Source organism: Natrix helvetica, assembly GCF_964273705.1.
Source record: "Natrix helvetica genome assembly, chromosome: 4".
Taxonomy (NCBI): domain Eukaryota; kingdom Metazoa; phylum Chordata; class Lepidosauria; order Squamata; family Natricidae; genus Natrix; species Natrix helvetica.
The window spans coordinates 83,037,881-83,063,249 of NC_138550.1; the positions used below are offsets into that span (position 1 = coordinate 83,037,881).

General features: G+C 37.7%; 1 protein-coding gene across 1 annotated transcript in view; it reads right to left on the reverse strand.

Moving 5' to 3' along the window:
• The window catches only part of MYO10 (myosin X), a 151,574-nt gene that overhangs the window by 7,322 nt on the left and 118,883 nt on the right, over positions 1–25,369 (reverse strand). Inside the window, exons 20-37 of the mRNA XM_081950109.1 lie at positions 25,196–25,310; positions 18,770–18,876; positions 17,561–17,773; positions 17,343–17,382; positions 16,332–17,204; positions 15,308–15,431; positions 14,143–14,386; positions 13,755–13,850; positions 10,120–10,213; positions 9,373–9,428; positions 7,617–7,759; positions 6,539–6,733; positions 6,077–6,234; positions 5,172–5,295; positions 3,768–4,065; positions 2,672–2,879; positions 1,843–1,979; positions 172–292 (exon numbers count right to left, since the gene is read on the reverse strand). Coding sequence (XP_081806235.1) covers positions 172–292; positions 1,843–1,979; positions 2,672–2,879; positions 3,768–4,065; positions 5,172–5,295; positions 6,077–6,234; positions 6,539–6,733; positions 7,617–7,759; positions 9,373–9,428; positions 10,120–10,213; positions 13,755–13,850; positions 14,143–14,386; positions 15,308–15,431; positions 16,332–17,204; positions 17,343–17,382; positions 17,561–17,773; positions 18,770–18,876; positions 25,196–25,310 — 3,346 coding nt within the window. The remainder of the gene's footprint in view (positions 1–171; positions 293–1,842; positions 1,980–2,671; positions 2,880–3,767; positions 4,066–5,171; positions 5,296–6,076; positions 6,235–6,538; positions 6,734–7,616; positions 7,760–9,372; positions 9,429–10,119; positions 10,214–13,754; positions 13,851–14,142; positions 14,387–15,307; positions 15,432–16,331; positions 17,205–17,342; positions 17,383–17,560; positions 17,774–18,769; positions 18,877–25,195; positions 25,311–25,369) is intronic.

Sequence of the window (25,369 nt, forward strand, 5' to 3'; positions counted from 1 at the left end):
ATAACATCTGGCAAAACCCCCAAATTTAAGTACCATTTGCTAATAACTTATTTGTACTTTTCTCTACTAATTTGACCTAAATGGCACTATGTATTATTCCACACGCATGTCTGTCTCTCTCTCTCTCACACACACACACACCATCTTTGACTAATAAAACTCCTTTTTTACCTGCTCAAACATAAATGCAAATTCCACACTATCTTTTGGTACATGCTCAATGTCTAGAAAGCAGTAGAGTTTGAAATAAAATTTCCATGCTTCATGATCATTGTCTGAAGTGGCACCAATCCTGGAATGACATCAACAACAATTGTTATTACTTGGTAATAGAATTAAAACCTATTTTACTTCTAGTTAAATCTATATAATCCGAACTGTGGTATTTCAACATGACAGTAAACCAGGATGAGAACTTTGCCTTATTCTCAAATAGCGAGTGCTGTACCATTTTCAGTCAACCACATTTGATTTGTATTAATAGCAGGAGTTAATTAAATTAACGAAGAAGCAAAAGCTTTCTAATATGGCCACACTCATTTATTGTTCCTTTAGTCAGCCAAAGTTTGACACTACAGTGAAGTTTATGCTTAATACTGGTTAATAACAGTAACAATGATAGTTGGCTTCACATATAAGGTGACATTTTTGCTGATTCATTGGGTACAAATCCAAGACATATAATTGCATAGTATCAGTGGTGGGTTCTGCATCCACCACATGAATGCGCGCAGCATGCGCATATGTCCTTGCCTCCTGCGACGTCTCTGCAATGCTCCAGCTGCCCAGCGGAGGTCGTACAGATGCCATACGCTCTGTGCGTGTAAGCGCCGAAGAGCTCAAATACAGGTGAGGGTGGGCGGACCCTCCGGAGCACAGTACCGGAATGGTACCCGGTGCTCCCGGCATGCACCAGTATGCCTGTACCAGGGCGTACCACCTGCAACCCACTACTGCACAGTATGTATAAATAGGCTGCTTATAACAGCAAGCCATAATTCTAAACATTTCTGGTTTATCATTACATTCAAGCTCAACTTTGTAAAACAATGAAAGCCTTCATATAATATCAGTATGTGTGAAGACAATATTTTCATATACAAGGTTTCCTCCCTTTTGAGCATTGTAAAAAAAGTTGTGCATGCTTCAAAAATGCTTTTACAGAGATGCTTTGTACATAGCATGACTGCAGTACTTTTTTGCTAGTTACTTAAAGAAGCTCAATATGATTTGGGCTTCTTTGTGAACCTAAAAAATGCAACTAGTTTAAGGAAACTACTTATTAAAGTTACTACAATTCTTAAAATTATGTCACTGTTTTTCAGGTTTGCGTGGAAGCCTGAAAAATGTTGGGATGCTTTACTGAACATAGAGAAAGGCTGTGTTGAATTAATAACTAAAAGCTCGAGAGAAAATAAATGAATACTGAAGGCATTAAAATCTGAAGTATGTCTGAATGGCCCATCAATCTAGCATAAAACATAGCATTGTTTTTCTAATGCTTGTTGCAATCACTAGTTTTGTTCCAATATTAGTGACATTAGTGGAGATGTAATCAGAAAGCAAAAAGTTCAGTTCTGTAATGTCCAATATTGATTGGTTGTGCTTCTATAGATGCACTACTTGTGCATCTATAGAAGCCCCCTCCCCTCGACAATCTTGAAATGAGCAAAATCCAAATGAGGAGGAATGCAAAGAAATTTTTGGACAGTAGAAATGCAGTGGGTTATAAAAGCATCCTTTATCAGAAGGGAGGGGGATATTATCAACATAAGTAAGAGACATTTGGAAAGCTATTAGGAGAAATGTTAATTCCCTGTTTATTATCAATGACACACTTACTTTTCAAACTTTGCCAAGACATCAGCCACAACAGTTCTACTTTCAATGGCTTTATCTGTAGTTCCATTGTATTCAAACAAGGCAAACATATTTCTGCTGTCTTCCATGCCCAAACCTCGAATTAATTTTTCAACAACCTAGGAGATAAAATAAAAAGATTGGTCTTAATTCTTTTCCTTTTTAACTATTTTAATCTTGACATTTTGTATCAGATCCGCAGCTGTTTCTTTCTCAATTAAAGGTTGTTATGATGTAAAATTTACAGCTATATACAATCATGTATATAGTTATTCCATTAAAATTCCAGAGTTTAGTATGTAGCATAATACAATAATATACTGTAGTATTACAAATATAACTAATTCCACAGTTTTAAACTATTTCTGCTATCTAAACTATTCTTGAGATTTGTATTATTTAGTTCTGTGAATTGGAAATGGATATAAATCAATCTGTTAATATGTTCACAAGAAAGATAGGCATAAAATATGCCATTGTACAGTCATTCTTTAAAAACATCCTATATTTTATAAAAAGTTGGACAACCTATTTACTCATTAGTAAATTACTCTGACTAGGTCAATTTCACAATCTCTATTATTCCACTTTACTTTCATAATTCAAGAATACATATTGGGAAGATATACTACCTATTTTCAAAATGTCTAGAAATAAAACAAAAGGTTTTTTTTTCTATTTCACAAGAACTTGTCATGTGTCAGTACATTTTTTGCATATTAATGAATGCCCAGTATTATAGAATGTGAATCTCTAAAATAATTAATGATCAAATCTTTTCTTTTCTTTCTTTCTTTTCAAAACCACTCACCTCACCAGCAGTGGTGTGAGAGTTAATTGTGATTTTACAGGAACCTCCTCCATGACAGTAGACGGTAGATGTCATTTCCTGTCTGTTGATCAAAGTTTCAATTTCATACCTGGATGGCACAAATTCTCTGCCTTTGGTTTTTTTAAGGGATTCATAAATGAACAAGGCGTACTTTGCCATTTCTGTGGCTGGGAATTGATCATGGATCCTGTGGAAGAAATATTAAACTTCATTTTCTTGTTGCATTTAGTCTTTTCCCCTTATATGCATTTGTGCTCTGGTGTTCATGACCACTCCTTCTGAAACCATGGCTCCTTCCTTAAGGCTTTCTTAGGGCCGGTCACTTCCTTAGCAATCTCTCATTACCTCCTTCAAACTTGCTTAGGTTTGAGGTCTCATTTGAATTTGTTTTCGCTACAGTGTAGTTGGGCCTACAAGGCAGGGTAAATCTACTTGCATTACCATCTCTTGATTTTTCACTGAGGTACTTGAATATATCTGCTCCTTCCCTCCCTAGATATGAAAGATTAATTCTGAGGCAAACCATGGATCTATTATTAAATTGTATTCCTATTAATTCTCTGTACAAGTAGTCCTTAACTTATGATTGGTTGCTTAGTGACTGTTCAGAGTTACAATGAACCTCCTCAAGGGTACTTATGACATGATTCCGAAGTTCCAACGGCCACCTCATGGTGGCCATGTAACTGCATGTTGGGCACTCAGCAACCAACTTGCATTTATGGCCATTTGCAGCATATCCCACAACTGGGTAACCATGTTTTATGATGTTTTTGCCCAAACCTGGAATGTACTTCTCAGCAAAACCAGCCCATAGTGAAGGAATGGTTTGCTTAATGACCAGTGCAAAAAAAAAAATGTAAGATTGGGTAAGTCACATGGGTGATCTGCTTCACCAACATCTTGACTAATGATTGTAATGGGGTGGCTCCTTTATAAGTTGTGGACGTCACATATTTATTTATCTCAAAAGGACCTAGATGTCAGGTGATATGTGTAATAGTGTAGAAACAAAGTTTTATGCACCAAAGGAACCCCTCAAACTACCAATCTTTATTGTCTCAGTTCAGCTTACCTTTTAAGATGGAATTTCAAATATTTGAGAATACTACGGCTTGGCAAAAACATGCAGCTCATGCAGGTGAGGATCTGCCAGCTATAAAGATTGCCAACGCTCCCTGCATTAGGCACTTTGCAGGTCTGTTTGATGAGCTGACAGTACAATTCATCACGCAGGGGCCGTAAATCATGTCCTGTCTGGAGAATACCCTGAATAATAGGAATGGGATCTGGTACAGACTCCAGTTGCTGCAGAGAATTAAATATCTTGATAGCTTCGTCCTGTAGAGTTGTGTAGCCTTTGTCTCTTAGTACTAAAAAAAAGAAGAAGAAAGAAACAAGCAAATGTACCTTAAGTTGATCAGAAGCCAAATAAGTTATTTCAAATAGGGAAGCATGAAACAAACTACAGGTACTCCTCAATTTACAATAATTCATTTAGTGACCTTTTGAAGTTACAACAGCTCTGAAAAAAGTGACTTATGACTGTTTTTCACTCTTATGATGAATGCAGCATTTCTATGGTCATAAGATCAAAATTCAAACTCTTGGCAACTGACTCATATTTGCAGTGTCCTGGGGTCTTGTAATCACCTTCTGCGACCTTCTGATAAGCAAAACTAATGGGGAAGCCAGATCACTTAACAACCATGTTACTAACTTAACAACTGCAGTGATTCACTTAACAAATGTGGTGAGAAAGGTCGTAAAATGAGGCAAAACTCACTTAACAAATGTATCGCTTGGCAATAAAAATTTGGGGCTCAATTGTGGTCATATGTCGAGGACTACCTGAAGTAATATTCAAAACTCACTTACAGAAATTAAGTTTTCTTAATAAATGATGAGAATTTAACAATTATTTCTTCACTAAATGATACATTTTGGAAAAAAAAAAGTCTTTTTAAAAACATTGTATGGTATTCCTTCTTTGGAATTGAATCCTGAATAGTTCTAACCATCATTCAAGGTAATAAAACTATTTTCCCTTTATAGGAACAGTAACTTTTCTAAAGTCAAATTGTTGGCTATTTCATGATCTCAGATTTCCTGGATGCAGCCAAAATCTTTGTGAGGATTTTGAATGAATCATCTTTGAAACAGTTGGATACTAGGGATTGCCTTTCCCCAAGTTTAATATCAGCCTACAAATTGGAAATATGAGTGAAGAGCAAAAATAACTTGGAAAATAAATAAAAGAACCACTGCACTGAGTATGTGTGAAATACTCTTTGCCTACCTGCACTGTTTAAACACTCTTATCATGCTGATAACAAGACTGCAGAAGGGATGTTATCGATGGGCTATGCAAATGAGTAAGACCTCTTGAGAGTGTGTGCATGGCAAAGTTTTTTATTCAGAAGGGGGTTTCTGCCATAATAGACTGGCATATCCCAAAGGCTTCTTAGTCAAAACTTACTATTCAGATTGATGTCTCCATAAGGAAGGGGTAATAGTGGAGAATGCAACGGATGCTGCGTATAACGAAGAATTGGGTTCCTCTTATAGACCTGTTCAACAACTTCAGGGTTCAGGCAATTCTCCTATATAAATGTGTAAAAAAGATGACTACAGTCGGGTAAGAAATAATAGAATTCTAAATGACTATCAGCAATGAAATATCAGCAATAAACCAAGTTACTTAAAAATACCAAAGGGGAAAATAGCAATAGCACTTATATACATGCTTCACAGTGCTTTACAGAGTCAGCATATTGCCCCCAACAATCTGGGTTCTCATTTTACCGACCTTGGAAGGATGGAAGTCTGAGTCAACCTTGAACCTGGTGAGAATCGAACTGCCAAACAGCTGGCAATCGGCAGTCAGCACAATTAGCCTCCAATACTGCATTCTAACCACTGTGCCACCATGGCTCTTGTCAAATGACTACCACAAAGACCTGGCCTGTCTTTAAATTCTGACCTAGAGCCCATGCCTTATTGTGAAATTATATCTAAACTGGCAGGGCACAAATACATATACACCTTTATAAAATGAACTGGAAATTTAAACGTAGAGAAATATTACATGCAAGATGTATATTTAAACTGTTCCACAAGTTTGAGGAAAAATATTCATAAGAGATATAAAATAGTTTTCCTTGACCTAATGACCTCTAGATGGCATTACAGAATGATCAGAATAAAAAGGTAGAAACACAAATGGTGTTGATTGGGATATCAGTAGCTGAACTACACTAGTAACAGGAATGCCAAATCAGAAAAATAACAATCACTTCTGTTCCTGAAAATTATGACATAAAAAGAAGATATAATGCAGTAGATTGCCTTTCTCTAATGACGTTTTCCACACTGCAATACTACCTTAATGTCTTGAATGAGCTGCTGTGTGGGAGTATCGATTGCTGCTTTTGTGTCGATCACATTTTGGATAGCACTTGACCAGCGAGTGGCTTCATTCAGTAATTTGGTGTAAAGGCGGTAACAGTGCTTGCGTCCATACACAGTTACATTCCAATACCCTAAAGCAAGAATAGATAAGTGAATATTTTGTTAATTCGCTTTACAATATAATCTGAGAGCCCCCTAAAACTAAAATAGAATTAAACTAATTCTGATTAACCCAAAGAAAAGCAGCTACTATTTATTCTATGATGTGTTGCAAACCTTCAGTTCTTTTAATTAAGCAATCAAAATCCTATAGAGACAGTGTTTTCTGCCTATAGATTAGACATGTATAGTGCCAAAGTAATGTTTAGAGTCTTAACGGTCATATTATTAGCTCTGTTGACTTAAAATAAAAAGTGTTCCTGAGAAATTAAGTACCTGTTTCTTTAAAGATTTTCTCATCAGGGGGCACAGCAGAGCAAAGGCTGTTCAGCACCAGGGTGCCCAATTTGAGGGCATTCTTCTCTGAGGTCTTATAATAATCTAAGGAATTGTGCGTCAGAACAAACCAACGTTTCTTCAGTTTCAGTAACGACATTTTTGGACTGTTCTTTACTTCTTTATGCAACCATCCTAGACAGAAGAAGAAAAGGCACTTTCTGAGTTCGGCCTCTGAAAGTTACTGATGTCAAAAATAAATTGCCTACTACTCATGAAATTGCCTATGAGTAAGAATACTTGTTCTTGAATATAGGTTTGGCAAGATGCTGCTAGGCTCCAATACACTGAAGTAGATACAACAGTAGCAAAACTTCAGTTAAACCACAAATACATCATTTGTGATTTTTTTTTGTAAGAGTGCAAGTTGCAGAACAGTTCTTTTATTCCTATTTACCTCTCTGAAGTTGGTTCCAGCTAAAGGAGACCTAGGGAGCAGGAACATAGTAGATCTTTGTCTATGAGCAGGCATATTGGTATCAGAATTTTACCAATTATCATGTAAAAGAAGAAAATCTTATGCCATAGTCTTTCCAAAAAACAAGGAGATGGACAACTAATCTCCTCTGGTTTAGGTGAATGATTTTGCAGTGGTGAATTCCAGCTTAATAATAACATCAAATAATTATACAATTCATTTTCTGGCTCATTTTCAGAAATTTCATTTGATTTTAGTCTCTCAAGCTATAACGCTAGATAAATTAGTTAACAGTTTCCCAAACAGTCAATTTTAACACAACCAGTTAAAGGAGTTAACAACCAGTTAACCAATTTGCTAATTGTGCAGGTATTGCTCAACCATCTAGCTTGCAACTATCTACTTTTGTTTTGCTATTATTTTATGGTACCCAAAATAATCTGATGCTGAAGTATATCATCCTGTTTTATGAAAAGGGTGATTCTAGAGATTAACATGGAAAAATGATAATTTTTTGTTCTTTGTCAATTTGATATCATCAGATTTTAGCAAGGAATGAAACTGTTTTGTAGGAGATTCCTTTTTTTTTTGAGTTCTTACCTCTCACTATGAATTCTTGTCCTTCTACTCGAGTGTCCCCTTTGGATCGCTGTAGCAAAGTGATCCAATGATGCATCTCCTCTGGTGTATCCGCGTTGCAGTGTAGAACACGATTAGCAGTGATGATCACAAATAAATTGGGTCTATGCAGGAAAAATAAAGGAAGAAAATGCCTGCATAGTAAACATGGTTACTGTTTGGAATCATAACAAAGTCTATTTGACTTATTATTATAAGCCTTTGTCTCTGGTTTGTACTATGTAATGGCCAATGTTGAATCATTTTCTTCATCAAGTTGTTCTTAAAACCACATACAATTTGGCACCACCCACAACTTTTTTTTTAAATATAAAGGCACTTGATATTTAAGCTCTATACAAACTCTATTATTCTCATAAGGCATCTGATTGTAGTTGATACAATAGTGAGAGAATACCTATTTTGAACTGGTTATGACATGCAACTCTCCCACTGGCAACACCAGATTTTTATGAAGTGATTGAACAATGAAACTGGAAAACTGAGACTCTAGCAGAAGAGTCCACATAAGACCATAAAAGAGTCCCTACAGCAGAACATTTGAGCTACCCTTTTTACACAGCATCTGCATAGAATTAATGTTAAAAGTCAACCTCCAGGATTAACTATTAAATTAAAAAATATAAAAAATATATAAACATTTTAGGTGTTGTCATTAAAATGCAACATTATTAATAGTCTCTTAAAGGAATGCAAAATTGCTTGTGGAAAGACCAGTTTTAAAACTGGATGAGAACATGAAGAAATTATAGGTCTATAAAAGTTGGGCTAGGCAAATTTATGGAAAGTAGACCTAGAAAGTACAACCAGTGGGGTTTGCTAAATTATAGTCTACATATTTCAGGGAAGTTTGGTTCCAAATACCTATTGCTGGGGAATAGCTTGCTTATCCCCCTAAAGCAGGGGTGTCCAAACTTGGGAACTTTAAGACTTGTGGACTTCAACTCCCAGAATTCCCCAGCCAGCCATGCTGGCTGGGGAATTCTGGGAGTTGAAGTCCACAAGTCTTAAAGTTCCCAAGTTTGGACACCCCTGCCCTAAAGTACCTGGAGACTACTGGAAAGATTGCCCCCACCCCACCCCAAATCTGATATTGTTCCTCGAATTGCATATTTTAACTGTTGCAATTATTACTGCCATTTAATTTGGCTGCTTGCTTGTAACTATTTAGAAATATCAAGAAGGAGGGAGGGGTTAAACTGGACATTAAAAAAAAAAAGATATGCTTCCTTTACACATGGCAAACCTGTTTTGAAAAGGAGTGGTGCTTCAAAAGCAGTTTAAACTGTGCTAATAACAGCCCTCTCATATATCTCAACCCAACTACCAGTTCCAGTGTGTAGATCTCCTACATCAGAGTCCCCAATACCAGGGCCCCAAACTAGTACCAGTCTGTGGCATGTTAGAAATCGGGCTGCCCAGCTGGAGGTGAGTGGCAAAGAAGTGGGTGAAACCGACCCCCCCCCCTCTTCAACAAACTGATCTCTGGTACCAAAAAGATTGGGGGTTCATTGTCCTACATGATTAAATCTGTAGCCAAGCGGCTTTACCCATTTCCGGGGTGGTGGCGGCTATGGAATTATGAATATTAGTCTTCTTTCTGTCAATTTCTCAACTTACATAGTCTCAAGAACTAAGAAAAGTTGCTGAAATGTACAATAGTTTAGAACAAAAGACTTAGTAATAATTATGAGCTAGAAGGGATAACTAAACTTACCGATCTGGACTATCAGACGCACAGACTGAATCAATCAGCCCTACATCTAGTGTGCCCTATGTAAAAAATAAAAATAAAAAAAATATTGTGCTTATTGACCATGGAATAGACACAGTACAAAATGCATAACAATTGGAAGTTGAAAGTAACAGCTATATGAGATATTGAAAACAAATACTAGTTACATATGGTGTGAGAAAATTTATCTTGGTATGATTTGAATAGTTTGTAACGCACAAAGTGTACCCTGTTTCAAGCTTCTTCAGAAAAAATTAACTCTCTGCAAATAACAGATGGTTGCTGTAGGATTTTTTTAGATCCCAACCTATACGGTATATATATTCCTTGATATGCTGAATCAACATTTTTAATGGTGCCAATCCCTTTTTGAAGTTTCTTGGATGATTTCTATTACCTCTAGGCCACTCTCAAGCTGCTCAATTAATACCACAAAACAGCCTGCCTGTGCATATGCAGTGATGGCTACAATATTGATCACCATTTACACTATTTGGCAAATGTGGCAAAGTTGCTTTATGAAGCAGGGAGAATCCAACCCAGGATCTAGTGAATTAACATGATTTCAGTTCTCCCAAAACTGGGCATCACAATGGAGGTAATGGAGAAGCTACCTAGTATATAGCCAAATTAATACAGAAGAAGCTGCTCTAATACAAAAAGTTTCACTGACAATTACATCCTTAAACATTTTTAGAGCCAGCAGAGTGCCTCTTGGTCTTTCCTTACCATGGCATTCTGTGGATTGGCTTGTTCATCGTGCATTTCTCTGATTTCCTGTTCTGTGGAAGTGTGAACTTGGCTCAGGACACTGAACCACTGACTGCAAAAAAAAAAAAAAAAAGTCAGTGTACATTTTTAATATTTTAAATAAAATGTAAATTCAAATTATCCAATTGACTCTATCTCAACATTTTTTAACCCACCAATTAGTTCTCAGGTACTAATATTACATTGATTTCATCCCGTTTCCACACATATGGAAAATGTCCTTGTTTATACTCTCACATCTCTTTTCTCCTTGACTGTATTAGTTTGTTTAGCTTCTGGCACTTAAATGCTTTTGTTTGGCCATTTCTATATTATTCTGTTTATATTTCCTGCAACTGAAAAGCCCCTGATGAATGTCACAACCTGCATTTTGAACGTCTACATTTCCTGGAACTAACATTTTCAGGGCATGAAGCAATTTAAGATCCCTTATAAAGATAAAAACTAATTCATAAACCAACACTGCACATGAATGAATGGATTTCATCTAGAGTACACCATTCATCATATTGTGCTATAGGTTATCTACCCAATATCTTGGTATCCAGAAAATGCTCTGTAACTTTCCATTAATTTTCTCTATAAAATGGACAACTTTCTGAATGTTAGGATGAATTTGCATGTATGTGAGAGATCACTGAGAAGTTGTGATGTCACAACCTTTTTTGTCTTTGGCAAACCAATACCCATTTTCATTCTCCAAGCTCTCCTAGCTCTATCCCCAAGGGCCAAACTTTTACATTTAAAATTTACCAGCAAAATGCTTAAATCTCAGTGTGTTTTACTAGTCTAGGTTCAAGCTGTCTTGAGGCTGGTTTTTTTAATGTAGAAATTGTAAAGTTGATGTAATTGGGATTTCCATCTCCCAATCCCATGCTTATTTTTGGAAAAACAAAATAGAAGACTAAAAGCATACTGTTGAAAATCAAGTACCATATTTTACCTATAAATTTACAATTTTGGGTTACTATAAATTAACTTAAGGATCATATGCAGCTTCCAAGTTTGCTCACTCCTGTTTTATATAGACAAACACCATTAATTCCTCTCTGCAATTTTGCCATGTCTCCAATAACCTTTCTCCTTTGGATTACTACATATAGTTAATGAAATGGGGCAATCTGTTTTTTATTAATCTGTCACATTCATTTGACATTTGTCTTTTAAAGCAAAGGCAATGTATATAAATATTATTTTTCCTTGCCGAAGAAACACACACACACACACATACACAAACACACCACTTATTCACCTCTATTCACAGATCTGAAGGTGGCTTTTGGCTCACTAGAAAACAATTATAAGCTTAGCCGATCAGCTAATCATTAACTTCCAGGTAATGCTTCTATTTAGAATACTTTATGCTAATATTTGAGCCAAGGTGAAAAAAGATGATTAACATTTTCATGATCAAACCACCAGAACTATTAAGTTTTCTATGTAATTTTTAGGATGTCTAGATTATAATGGAATACCATGGACAGGCTGAAATTAATTTGTTTAAAATTGCTTTGTTCATTATGTTTTAAGTTCAACTTAAAATACTAGCCGACATAGGCAAGAGTCAAGACAATGTATGTTATCAGGGCCTCTTATTAGAAAATATTTATCAAAACCAAAGCCTGTGATAGAGGAGGACAAAGGTGAGTTGTGCTTCTCAAGTTGCACAAATTAACTTGGACTTGGTGCTAGAGTAGCACGCTGACTGCAGTTGCTGTGGGCTGGGCTGGGTTTCCTAGCCTGGTATGGAGACCTCGATCCCCTTTGTCAGTGCCTTGACCTTTCTGTGGATCATGTGTTAGTGCTCTGAACAGTCCAGAATGGATAACCTGATCAAAGGTATCCAAGACAAGTGAGAAATCAAGGACAGCCAGAATGGATGCAATGAAAAAGAGCAGAGTGACTTAACACCAGTTGTGAAAATATGTGGTGGAAACATATTGATTGAATTGTACAAAATTGCAAACTCTTTAATAGAAATTGTAGTAGTATTACTTTATTGAATGATTAGTCTCATGTCCTTTATCAATAAAATAAAATAAAGTACACAGTCTAATTCCAAAGTAAAATAGATAGGAGGGAATAGCATGATAAAATACTGTCTGGTCATACAAAGAATCAGTAGTCAGATAAACTCTAACAGTTTTATGTAATCCAGTTAATAGTGTAGGTTGAAGACCAGATTGCTGTGAAATACAGGACTGCTAAGAAATAAAGCAATTCTGTAGCCAGATTAAAATAATGGTTGTTACAATAAAATATCAACATTGACAGAGTTATTGATATTATGAAAAAAAATAAGTTTTTCCTTGCCTAAACTCATTTTAGTGTTTTTAATGCATTTGGTTAAATGAGGGACAGATATCAAATTATACAGTATAGTTATTATTTTTAAGAGAGCTATTTATTCTGAAGACAAAAATCCCCAGATAGCAACACTGGTGCTTGTTATCACAATAGTATGGTAACAATTAATTATATGCTTAATGCTTCTCCTCAAACCAAGAAAATAGGTGGTGTGAGTGTTTCATTTTTGATGTCTTTTTATGTAGGAAGGTCTCTCAGAAGGACAGTGTTTCATGGAAAAATAAATCAAGAAAATCAGAAAAGATGAATTTGGAGTGCAGATGCTGTTTATATTGCACACCTAAAATGCACACAATTATCTGTATGTTTTGGAAAAGGACAAACGTACTGCATATATCTCAGATGACACAAAATAACTTATATAATTGTTATCTGTCATTTACACAAATCTATTTTGATGGGTAGTGATTAAAAAAAGAGAAAGCTCCAATTTGAATGTTTTATTGTAAACATTATTAAAGATAATGGAAAAATACAAAACAAGAAAATGCAAACTTACCAAGCACAAAGAGAATGATTTTTTTTTCACTTTAACGACACTATTGCATTTACAATTTATTTTTTTATTTTGTTCAATTTCAAGTCCACATGACTTTACAGCAACTCTGAGTGTTTTACAATTAAAAAAATTAAAAGAAAACAAAAAGAAAAAAAAATACAAAATCATGAGGGCTTCACTCACTATCATAACCCCAGAAATGAGTGAACTACCAAGCCTTTAACAATTTATGGAACGTTGATGTCATTTCACAGGTTAAAGCGACTGCACGCTTCCTGGGTCCTGCAATTTGACACTGCTTAATCTGAACTTACTGGATATGCAGAAAGTTATGGAGACAGGCTGTCCCTCAAGTAACCAGATCTTAAGCTATGGAAGGCCTTCTGGTGATAGCCAGCACTTTGAATTGCCAGTTTGAATTGAATTGCCCAGAAGCCAGCTGACAAAACAGGCCTTTCTGTACTACCACAAAATTTGGTGTTATAATTTCTGAAAAGTATTTGGATACAGAAAAAATGAAATTGGGATGCCATGAGATTGTTGTAAATTATGTGCTTGAACCATGAATTTGATTACCACTACTGAATTTTAAAGCTGTACTGGTTCATTTCCTTATGTGTGTGTTTTTTTAAATGTCACAATCAAGTTTATCCTTGTTAAGTGATACTAAAGTTTACAAATACAAATGATCAAAATGTACACAGAACACAAAAGACACAATTCTTACCTTGCGTCTTCTGGTGATTCAGCGATCAAGTGATATGTCCTATCTGTCATGACAATATCAATCCCATTTTCTTTGCAAGTATTATCAATGATATCTCTGAAATGGGGAGGAAAGAGAGAATATTTCATTATGTTTATAATGACAATACTTCTTTCAAACAGCCCCGCTGTTGTCATCTCAGTGACACCACTACGTTCTGATTCAATCTGTTCCAACCAAGAATCTGGCGGACACTATTCCTTCAGCTAAGATCATGGCAGGAAAATAAGAGGCATTTTCAATTTTCATTCCAGTGAAGAAGATGAGAGATAGCAGCTGGCAAATGAGTAGATTTTATTCATGATTATACACTGGGTTCTAACTGCAGAAGATACCCTGTCTTACTTACTTGGCTGATCGTATTTCAAGTGTTCCTTTGAGTTTTTCTTCACCATCATTTTCAAAGTACATGAGCCTGGACTGTCGAAGGACAAACCACCTTTTCTTCCAGTTTCTTCTGGACAATGTAGATGAACCCCCACCTTTTTTATGCAGCCAACCTTGTTTAAGAGCTTCCTGTTTTGAGCGGAACCATAAGAAGGTTTCATCTTTCAAGACACACCAACGGCGCTTCCAAGTATTAATTAAGCCACCTGCCAGGAATGAAGAAGACAGATTTTTTTAAAAAAATGTTCCATGCTCCAATGCATCATGAAAACGCATCTTTCAGGCATCCTAGTGGAATCACAGAACTCCTAAAAAATCTGCTGAAGAACTTCAACATTCCAAAGAACATACTGTACAGTGAAAGTTTGATTTAATAGACGAAGTGGTGAAGGAGATGCCAGTTATTCTTGACTCCATTAAATTAAAAAAAATGCATAATCTGCAACAACATCATTAGACAAATATGTAAACTGTATAAATACAATGGAGGCTTTGATCACTGCATCAGGTTTGTTGCATTAAGGTCCATCAAAATGACATTTCGCTGCAATTACAAAAACAACAATCTAAGCAGCCAACCAGTATTAAAAATGGAAAAAGTTGAATAATGTATGCATATAAATATTTATATGTGTGAATAGATCTATACTGCATGTAACAGTTGGCATTCAGGCACAGTCTTAGACCTTCAAGCTATCTTTTATTATGACTAACACATTAAAAACCAGCAATCTGTCTTAACTTCAGCACCTCCTTTAGTGTGCCTGCCCTTTGCAATAGAATCTCCACTTCCCAAATTTAAGCAGCCCCTTACTCTGCTTTCTTTTACATATATACATACATATAAGACTGACGAGTAAAGATGATGATAAAGCATGTACTATTTCATCAATTACTTTCATCATCATTAAAGCTAGAGATCATGAGAAAGTAACACAAATGAAACAAAACCTATAAAACAAATTCTAACAGCTGGATCATTAAAAAAATAAGTAAAAAAGGAAGATTCTGAGTATTTAAAATGATTAGACATTATCCTGATTTCCACTTGTTTCCCTTCAAAAGAGAAGTAAAGCACTAATATTGAATACTTAAGAAAGAAATTAACTGTTTCTTGAATAAATTACCTTTCATATACAAAAAGCTATGGAAATAGGGTAGGCTGACACAGCTATAGACAGAATCCTTCCGATATGAAAGTTCATCATCTGTATCAAACCTTGAATCAAAATCTTCTTCACTGTCTTCAAACTAGAAAATAATCAACATAATAAGTGAAGTTGTCTGATATTTCAGTTCTAATCTGTAACTTTTAATTTCTATTAATTCTGACAGGTAATTTTCATTGTTCATTAAAACAATGTACCTCTCACCTATGCAGTGTTATAATCGTGATAAATAAAATTAATCAAATTTGATTTCTGATATACAATAGTCACTATAAATATGATTGCAAAATAGCTGTCATTTTCCTGAAATAGACATTTTCTATCATGGTAAATGAGGATATCTAACTAAATATGCAAAGGTTTTATTTCCAGTCTGAAAATATTAAAAAAAAAAGATAGTTGAGGCCAGAGAAAAAATGAAAAATCATATAGCTAAAACTAAACTAAAAATAAATTTAATTAAATCCAATTAAAATTACACTCATATATTTAATACAGTTTTTACTTAGGTCACATTAAAAACAACACTTCAGCACTATTGAACACGTACTGCAGTTCTGAACAACACATTATTCTATATTACCTATATTTTAGTAAGCAATAAATATTACATGTTAAGAAATTCAAATTCAGGCACTTCCCTAAAGGATTTTTTAGTAAGTCTGATCACTTAAGACTTCTCTATTATACAAGATACGGTTTTGAGAAAGGTTTCATTTCAGTTGCGTTAATGAACTCAAAAGGCCAAAGTCTGCAATACATAGCAGCCATTAAAAGAAGCCTTGGGGAAGACTAGCCATGAGTGATGAGAAGACTGCCTAGCAAAGCAGGAAAAGAATTTAGTGTAAAAGTTAATACCTGGATGGCCAATCAAAAGCAGTTTTTGATAAAGAGAAGTGTCCACATTATGTATAGGATTTGGCTAGATTAAAATTACTCTTAATCTCCAACAGTACATAATGCAAGAAAAGAAACTACTTACAGAAGACTGAGCTCCCTCAGAACTAAATCTGTATGCTCCAGAACTGTTGTATGTCCCTATGGAACAGCGATAGTCAGGAGACCACTGGCTACTGTGAGAATTAGAAAAGGTCACACTGCTTCCAGAAGTGATAGCACCATCCTCATAGTCATCCTGGTCATAATCATAGTCTGCCTCAGGAGAAATTAGCTCTGCAGCATTAGGGGGTTGGCGCGAAACATTTTCTGGCATGCAGTATGTGGATTCCCCGCTTGAAGAGTTGTGAAGACTAAATGAGTCAAGGATAGAAGGGATAAGGGTATTGTTGCCCGTGGCGGGACTAGCTGGAACAACTGTGTCATTCATGTATGGATCTTCTTCAGAAGAGTCATCGCTTGTCCGAATGCCACTCGTCCTTTGATCTGAGTGGCCATGCTCACTTGGGTTAGGTGAATCCTTGAATGCATCATCATCCGCTTCAAAGCCCTCATCAACTTCCTCCTCAGGATATGGCTGGCTGAAGTTAAAATTGGGTTTTTCAGTGTCTGTGGTGTCACTAAGCTCTGCATAGAAACTGCTGTTTACGGAGAGGGTTCTCTCAATGTTTCGGACACATTCATCGATTTCATCAAAGTTCAGAGATTCCAGGAACTCTTGTGCGGCGCGGCAGGCTTCATCTTCCAGGCGTTTCAACTCTTCATCTCGGAGCTGCTGCAGCCTCTGCAGTGATGCTTCTGTCAACGTCAGTTCTTGCTGCTCCTTCATGCGCTGCAGGTCTTCAATTTCTTTTTCCAGGCGCAGGATCTCCTCCACCTGCTTGTTTTCTTTATGACTCTCCAGGTCTTGCTTTAGTTCTTTGGGGGGTTTCGGAATAGCTGCAAGTGCTTCCTTAGCCTGCAGAAACAATGCAGAAATCATCTTTATCCTAAATGCCAGTAATGTGCTATTTTTCAAACCGCAGGTTTTTTCCCTCATTATGATTATCACAATAAATTACTCTAACATGAACAAAGTAGGAAACAAATGGCTAACCTGCTGAGCAATACGTTCTGCTTCCATCTTTTGTTGCTTTCTAAAAAGATAATTAGAAAATGTCAGGAAGGATGAAAGGGCATCATAGCAAAAGAAAAGTATCATTAAGCAAGACCCGGTGTCTGAAGACTTTTCAATAACTTCCGTAAACTGTTCTAAAAACTCTATTTAATATAAATTGCTTACCAGATATATTAAAGCAAATACATATTCTATACCTTTCCTCCTCTTCCCTTTGCCTTTTTTCTTCCTCTTTCTGCTTCTTCTCCTCCAACAGCTGTCTATAAATACGGCGGGCAATCAGACCTCGCATCTGCTTCTGGAAGGTGATAGCTGCTTTCTTCAGCAATAGGTATCTTCTCCTTAAGTAAAAAGCTCTGTAATTTTTCTGTATGATAACTACGTAGTAAAGGACTTTTTTGTAGTGCTTTCTGAAATGAGATGCAGAGACGACTCATGAGAAGAAGATATAATGGAACAACTGTTTGAGCAATCTCTATCCATGCCATAAATTAAAGATTCTAGATAGTAAAAGAAGTCTGTGGACTCAGCTCCCTTAAACATTCTTTCCTTGTGCTTCACATTTCTGGTCCCCTGGGAAGACTAGAGCCATTACAAAAAGGAAAGATGCATCTTGACTAAGCAAACACATTTTCCTAACATTGACCTAATAGCTTTTATTTCTGGTCTACTTGTGTGTATCAACATTGATCAAAATTTATTTGTCCTTAAGAAAAGCATTTTCTGCTCTTATAAAGGACATTTCAATATATATAAGATTGAGATTGAGATTGTCTTGGCAATGTGTGTGTGTGTGTGTGTGTGTGTGTGTGTGTGTGTGTGTGTGTGTGTGTATATATATATATATATATATATATATATATATATATATATATATATATATATATATATATATATATATATATATATATATATATATATATATATATATATTGTATTTGTACTGATAAATAAATAAAGGGAGACTAGTATAGATCTATTTCGAGCTAATTAGCTTTCATCAGCTAGCCATACCCTTACTGGGATTCGAACCCGGGCTGTATATATCTTAGGCAGGAGTCTTAGCCACTAAGCCACGGGCTGTCTTCCTTATCAGTTGAGCCAGGGAAATAGGTATGTATTTGTGTTACACATACATACATACATACATACATACATACATACATACATACATACATACATACCCAAGCCAATCTCAATCTTACATGGGAAAAGACCCGAATATAAGACCAGCATACCTACACCAAAAAGATGTTCAAGTAAAGATTGACAAAAACATAAAATCAAATCAAATATTGCTTTAATCTTTAGCCTCAGGAATTCGAACTTGCAATCTGCAGAGTTTATACCAGCTGACATGTTTTTGAGTTCAACCGAATAATAATGCACAACTCCTAACTTCTTACCGTGCCATGTAGCCTAAGATGTGTGCTCTGATGATCATGGCTGCTTTGCTAACCTCTATTTCTCGCTGTTTTTCTAACATGTGTTCCAAAGATTCACGTAGAAATACCTGAAAATATATCAAATGCATTTTAATTCATTTGTATTTACTAAATTACAAATAAATTTCAATGTCTGGGGAAAAAAGTAAAGTGTTATTTATTTATTTATAACATTTATCTAATCTCCCTGAAATTAGCTGGACATTAGGAATTTACAGAAGTTAAAAACAAGATACAAATTGAAAATTAAAGTTGATTAACTAATAGTACTAAAATTAAGAAATGGTGCCACAGTATGTCAAGCCTCCCCAAAACAGTAACAATTTAATCACATTGCAGAAGCCCTAAGGTAGGAGCTAGATGTGTTTCATTGGAAAGATGTTCCAGAGGATGATGGCTGCTACAGAAAATGCTCACCATTGGTCCCCATCACTCAGTCCTTCCTAATAGGACAGGCACACCCTAGTTGCCTGGATACATGGGCAAAAACTATTGAGGAAAAACAATCTCTAAGATACCTAGACCTTGAGCCCTTCAGGGCTTTATACATAGCAATCAGTACCTTCAATTGTTCTTGGAAACCTACTGATAGGCAGTGCAACTAGTGGAGAAAGATACAATATGCATTGTAAAGACCAACCACTAAATATCTGCCAGTGAAGTTTTTGGGCTGTCTTCAAGGACAGCAACAAGTTATAGTAAACTAATGAAGAGATACAATGGGCATTAGTGATAATCTTCAGTGCATCCTGTTCTAGGGCACAAGTGACAAATCAACCCAAGCTGTGCAAAAGCCTCCTGGTTCTTTAAGCAAGAACCATGAGCCTAGAAGAATCCCAGATTGCAAATCTGCTCTTTCCATGAAAGTATACCTCACCAAAGGTCAAAGTTCTGGAATCAACCAGCCTCTGAATCAACAGCCACTGCATCTTGTTTGGATGGAGTTTCCCATCCAAACCTTGATAGCCTTTGGAAACCAGGATATAATTTTCACTGCATTTCCTAAGAGGCTTGGGAGGGAAATGTATATTGATATCAACACAATATGAATTATTTCACCCTAACCTGGCAAATGATCTTGAACAGGATAGGGAAGAGGAATGGACCTGGAGGCATTCTATAACAAAATGCTCAGGGGGAGGGGGGTGTCAAATTTTCCCTCCCCAGAATACCCTTTGCTTCTTGGCCAGAAAAATTGCAACTTACTGTCAAAAGCCACCATGAGATCTATGGAGGGAAGGAATAGTCATACCAGCACCATCTAAACCATAGCAATGTAATTCACAAGAGCAACCAATCATTTCTATCCCATGCCCTTTTCTGAATTCAGACTTCCAAGGTCCAGATAACCATATTCTCTGGAGCCCTCTGCAACTCTATCCCTCTACCTTCTCCATCAAAAGGGAAGTTATAGATTAGATAGATGGATGGATGGATGGATGGTCTCTTGTTAAGTAGATAAACCAGTACCTCTTTAAGGAACTCTGTTAGCTTCCCTTTTCTCAAAGGGGTTTGGTTATAGCCCAGATCCAATTCCCAACCCCACATTTCACTGTTTAATTAACTAGGTGAGGTGGGTCCAGTTGATAAAGTGGCAGAACTGAGAATGCAAGTGATGTTGTCCATTTCCTTGGGGTCCAAGGCTCAAAGGCTTTCCAAATAATAGCTCAAGACATCCCTTCTCTCGTCTCAATAGATTCTGTCATCTTGCTTGAAATATGAGATAGGTGCAAACAATTTTATCAAAGAAATGCTAAGCCAGATAATTGAAAATTATACTAGCTGGATTTTTTTACCTCATCCTTCCCCAAAAGAGTCCAGTACACTTTAAATAGTGTGGTTGGTCAGCATTTTATGGAAACAATGAGAAAAGGGAAGTTATTTCTTATATTTGGTCATGTTCATTTTTTCCTCACCAGCATCAGTTCAGGGATCTTTTACACTCCCTAGTAAACCAAGGAGCTGCCCAGATCACTGAACAGCAAGAGACCATTCAGGAGTGATCTTGTTAAATGTCCTAGTTGCCTTTATATTCCAATGGACAATAAAACATCAATGTGCCTTTAGTTCATTTGGAAACTGCTCAAACTCTATCTAAAACCTTCTGCATTCATCAGATTCTGAGAAAGACCATCTTAATGGTCCCTCCAAATTTCGAAGGTTGGCCACCATAGTGAGCCCTCATTACAAAGAACTCATCTGTTTCACAACAGTAAATTGATCGAAAATTCCTCCAGAACCATCTTCTTTGAGGTGAATACCATCTAAGATGCAGCAAACTATGGGCTAATGATCTCCTGGGGCCAGCCCATGGTTGTCTTTGCAGCCATAAACTCCTAAGTCTTCTGAAAGTATAAGGAAAATGACCTAGTATTAACAGTCTGGGTGAATCCACAAGGACCTCCACAATAGAATCAACTAGCTTAATGAGGTATGCAGCCATGCAGCTGGATGGCATCCCAGGTTGTTCCTTTGCTTAGCATCATGTGTGCAGGCCTCATGTTTGGCCAACAAAAAACCGGCAGTTCTTACAATAGCTAGGGTTGCTGAGTACATAATTGTTACACCACTCCCTTGCTCTGGCTTGCGACCAATGCAAAAGATGAAATCTGATTGGACAGATTTCCATATAAGTGACATTACCACTAACTTCATTCAGGGAAATCTTGGTTAGATACCTCAGGCCTGTCTCCGCATCCATGATTAAATTGTAAAAGAGGTTGGTTTTATTACAGACTTGGTATTTAAAAAGCAACAATCTAAGCCCAGAGTGTCAAGAAATCCAGTCGCTTGGTTCTTAAAATGAGACTGGGAAATTAGATCTAAGAATTGGAAACCGTTTCCGATCTCTCTTCCCCCGGGACCATAGTTAACTAGCTAGCTAAATAAATGTTTAAATAAATGTTCTGTTTATTAGAATGGAAGAGCTCCACTATTAGGTTTGTGCTTACTTATGAAAAGTCTTTATGGCCTCTGTTGCTCTGCCAAGATCTCTAAGCTCCAGACAGCCTTTGGATGGGTCATTGTCAATCAAGATAGTAAAAAATCTCTCATGCACATCGTTTCTTGTTAATGAGCAGAATGTTTCGATAAGAAAAGTTGAGTATATGTCTAGAAGTCATTAGTAATTTTCCATTAACTTCTGCTGGGAAAAACAATCACGAATGTTACCTGTAACCAGGGGTAGGATTCTACCGGTTCAAACTGGTCCAAAGCTCCAAAGATCTGCTGGGGGCGAACCAGTTCGCTCCCACTAGCAAGTGGGCCCACATGCCTGCCCCTACGTTTTACCTACCTTTATCTTCTCAGCTGAGTTGCATGGCAGAGTGGATTGCCGTGCCTCAGCTGTTTTCCTTCCTATGCAGTAATCTGAAAGGTAAGTCTTCTCTAAACTGTACATGCGTGCGCAGTACGCATCAGGCACATGTGCTCGCAAAGCGAGCGTGTGTTTGCGAAGCGTGCACTCAGCGAAACGGTTGTTAAACTGGTAGGATCGCATCCCTGCCTGTAACTCTGCATAACATAGGATATGGAAGCTAAGGAATTGCAAGAAAATGATTGCAGAGACAAAGACTTATGAATGCAGAAGAAATATATTGGTTGTGCAGATTTACTTGCATACTTAAATATGAAAAAGCTTATTTAGTCTACAATTCATATTAAGCAACTGGGAGTGGAAGCATTAATGCTTTGCAATTGAGATTGTGCATATTCTGCAGCCACATATAATATACCTTCCTATATAATTTAAGATTAGACAATGTGGAGCCTACATGCACCACTGTTGTGGCAAACATCTCTATCATACCTGCAATGTGTGTTCTGCTGATACCTATGATTAAAGAAATATATACTTGCATATCTATTTATTTGAAATGTTAAATAATGGAAATGCTTTAAAGTGAAGTGCTGATTCCAGCTACCTGCCATCCTTGTTCTCTTGAATTCTTTAGGGCTCATCAGGGCTAAAGACATTCAAGAAAATGAAAAGAAAATGGGCTAAAGTTGTGGATGGATTAAAACACTCCCAGTCACATGAAAAACAACAACTGCAATGGAAAAGAAAGATCGCACTGCTGTTGATGACAAAGTGTAGGGATGAGAGTGGAGAAGACAGAAGATGACTCTCAAGGTGGAACTGGATTGGGATTGACCCAATGAGCCTGGAGGATGGATGGGGAAGAGAGTAGCTCAAGTATACAGGGTTAAGGGTTGATTCCAGATGGGGAAGATACACAGGGTGACCTGGGCCTAGGAAGAAAATAAAGAAACATTTTCTGCATTTTGGGTTGGATGAATGTTTATTTCAAATAGGCCAGTGGTGAAATTCCAATTTTTTACTACCGGTTCTTTGGCCATGGCTTGGTGGGCATGGCAGCGGAAGGATACTGCAAAACCTCCATTCCCACCCCTCTCTGGGGCCAGCCAGAGGTGGCATTTGCTGGTTCTCTGAACTACCGTATTTTTTGGAGTATAAGACACACCTTTTTACCCCCAAAAAGAGGGTGAAAATCTGGATGCGTTTTATACTCCGAATGTAGCTCCAGTCATCTGCTCTGTGCGTCGCATTTTCAGGGGGTTCCATGCAGGGGGATCCTCACTTTCACATGGCGCCTGATTCCTGAAGCTGCCTGGTGAAGTGCAATAAAACCTTTTCAATGAAAGCGTTTTTGGACTGCAGGGTCCCCTCCCTGATTCCAAAAAGGGCGCGTGCAGAGGCCAAACAAGTGCATTGTGTTTCAGGTGGCAGGCAGTTCCAGCTCGCGCTGCCACCTAAAAAAGGGTTTCCTTCCTAGTTCCCCGGTGCACATCGCACCCTCCTTCTCCTCTACAGACTCGCTGCCTGTTTTTCCCTGGCCAGCACCGTCGGCTGGGGGTGGCAGGGAGAAAAGTGAGAGGTAAGCGCAGTCGGGCGAAGGAGCCGGACGCGGACACAGGGCAGGCAGATTAGAGGCAGCCGGCCAATTGCCGGCTTGGCGGTTAGACTGCTGGCCACCCGGAGTGTGCAGGCAGCAAAGGATACCCGCGTCGTGGCTCTATTAAGATGCACATTTCACAGTGGGGTACAATTTGGGGGTGGCAGGTGGGGCAGGGAATGGTGTGCCCTGGCAGCCGTTTCTTAGAGCCCATGCCCTTAAGTGTCGCTGCCAGCAACCATGATTTCGCTCCCCCTCTCCCAGATAACAGCCAACAGGAGAGGAGAGGTAGTGCGCCGGGTGAACTTTCACCACCCCCGCCCCAACGAGCGAGAGGAGGGGAGAGTCCAGCAGTGCCCGGGGCACTTCTTTGCCACTGGCAGGGATGCCGGGCACCCCATCCCCTGCCCCACCTGCCACCCCCAAATTGTACCCCACCACGAATGGGGTGCCCGGCATCCCTGCCAGTGGCAAAGAAGTGCCCCGGGTGCTGTTGGACTCTCCCCTCCCGTCGCTTGTTGGGGCGGAGATGGTGAAACTTCACCCGGTGCGTTGCCTCTCCTCTCCTGTCGGCTGTTATCCGGTCTGTAGAGGAGGAGGAGGGCGCATGGCTCTGCGATGTGCACCAGGGAACTGGGAAGGAAAGCATTTTTAGGTGGCAGCGCGAGCTGGAACTGCCTGCCACCTGAAACACGATGCACTTGTTTGGCCTCTGCACGCGCCCTTTTTGGAATCAGGGAGGGGACCCTGCAGCCCCAAAATTCTTTTATTGAAAAGGCTTTCATCGCAGTTCCCCAGGTAGCTTCTGGAATCAGGCTCCAACTGAGGCAGCAGGTTTTTTTTACTGATTTCCTCCCCCCAAATTAAGGTCCGTCTTATACTCCGAAAAATACGGTACTCAAAATTTCCGCTACCGGTTCTCCAGAACCTGTCAAAACCTGCTGGATTTCACTCCTGAATTAGGTACTGGGTTAGTTTCTTTGCCTTAAGGTACAAAAATCACAAGCAAATAATTCTCAGCAATGTTAGACCATGACTGAACCCACAGATTGAACTCAGCTACTCCCTACCCAAAGAGTTAAAAGAGCAGGAATTTATGCTATGCCCAGTCTACTCATTGTACAAATATTGTAGTTGCCATTGTTCTGATTTTGCCAGAGGTCAGTTAAATTAATTATTTTTTCATTCTTCCTCAATTAGCTTTTTTTTTTAGAGAATTACATTTCATTTCAGCTGTTCTTAACATCAAAATCCACAATTAGCAAATCTATCATGTATTTATGTTGCATAGGGTAGCACAGAAATTAAATAGTTTACTATAGTTAGCTAAAGCTATTTGATAACTGGGCACCAACCGCTACAAGATGTCTAGCTTTGGAACTTAGGCAATGCCCAGCTCCCATTGTGTATTAATACAGAAGATGCTTTAATCATTATTCTGGCTTTGCATATCCATTTATTTTTATTTTACCTTAGATTTTCCAAGTTGCCATTCAGTTTTTGTGCTGTCATATAGATGGAGAAAGGCAGTACACTTTCCTTTTAAATCTTCAGGGAGAGTCAAATTTCTCATCAGGACTTTGTATCTGTAGAAACAAACCAATGATATTATTTTTAATTGCTTTATTTTGTTTTCCTTTCTTTA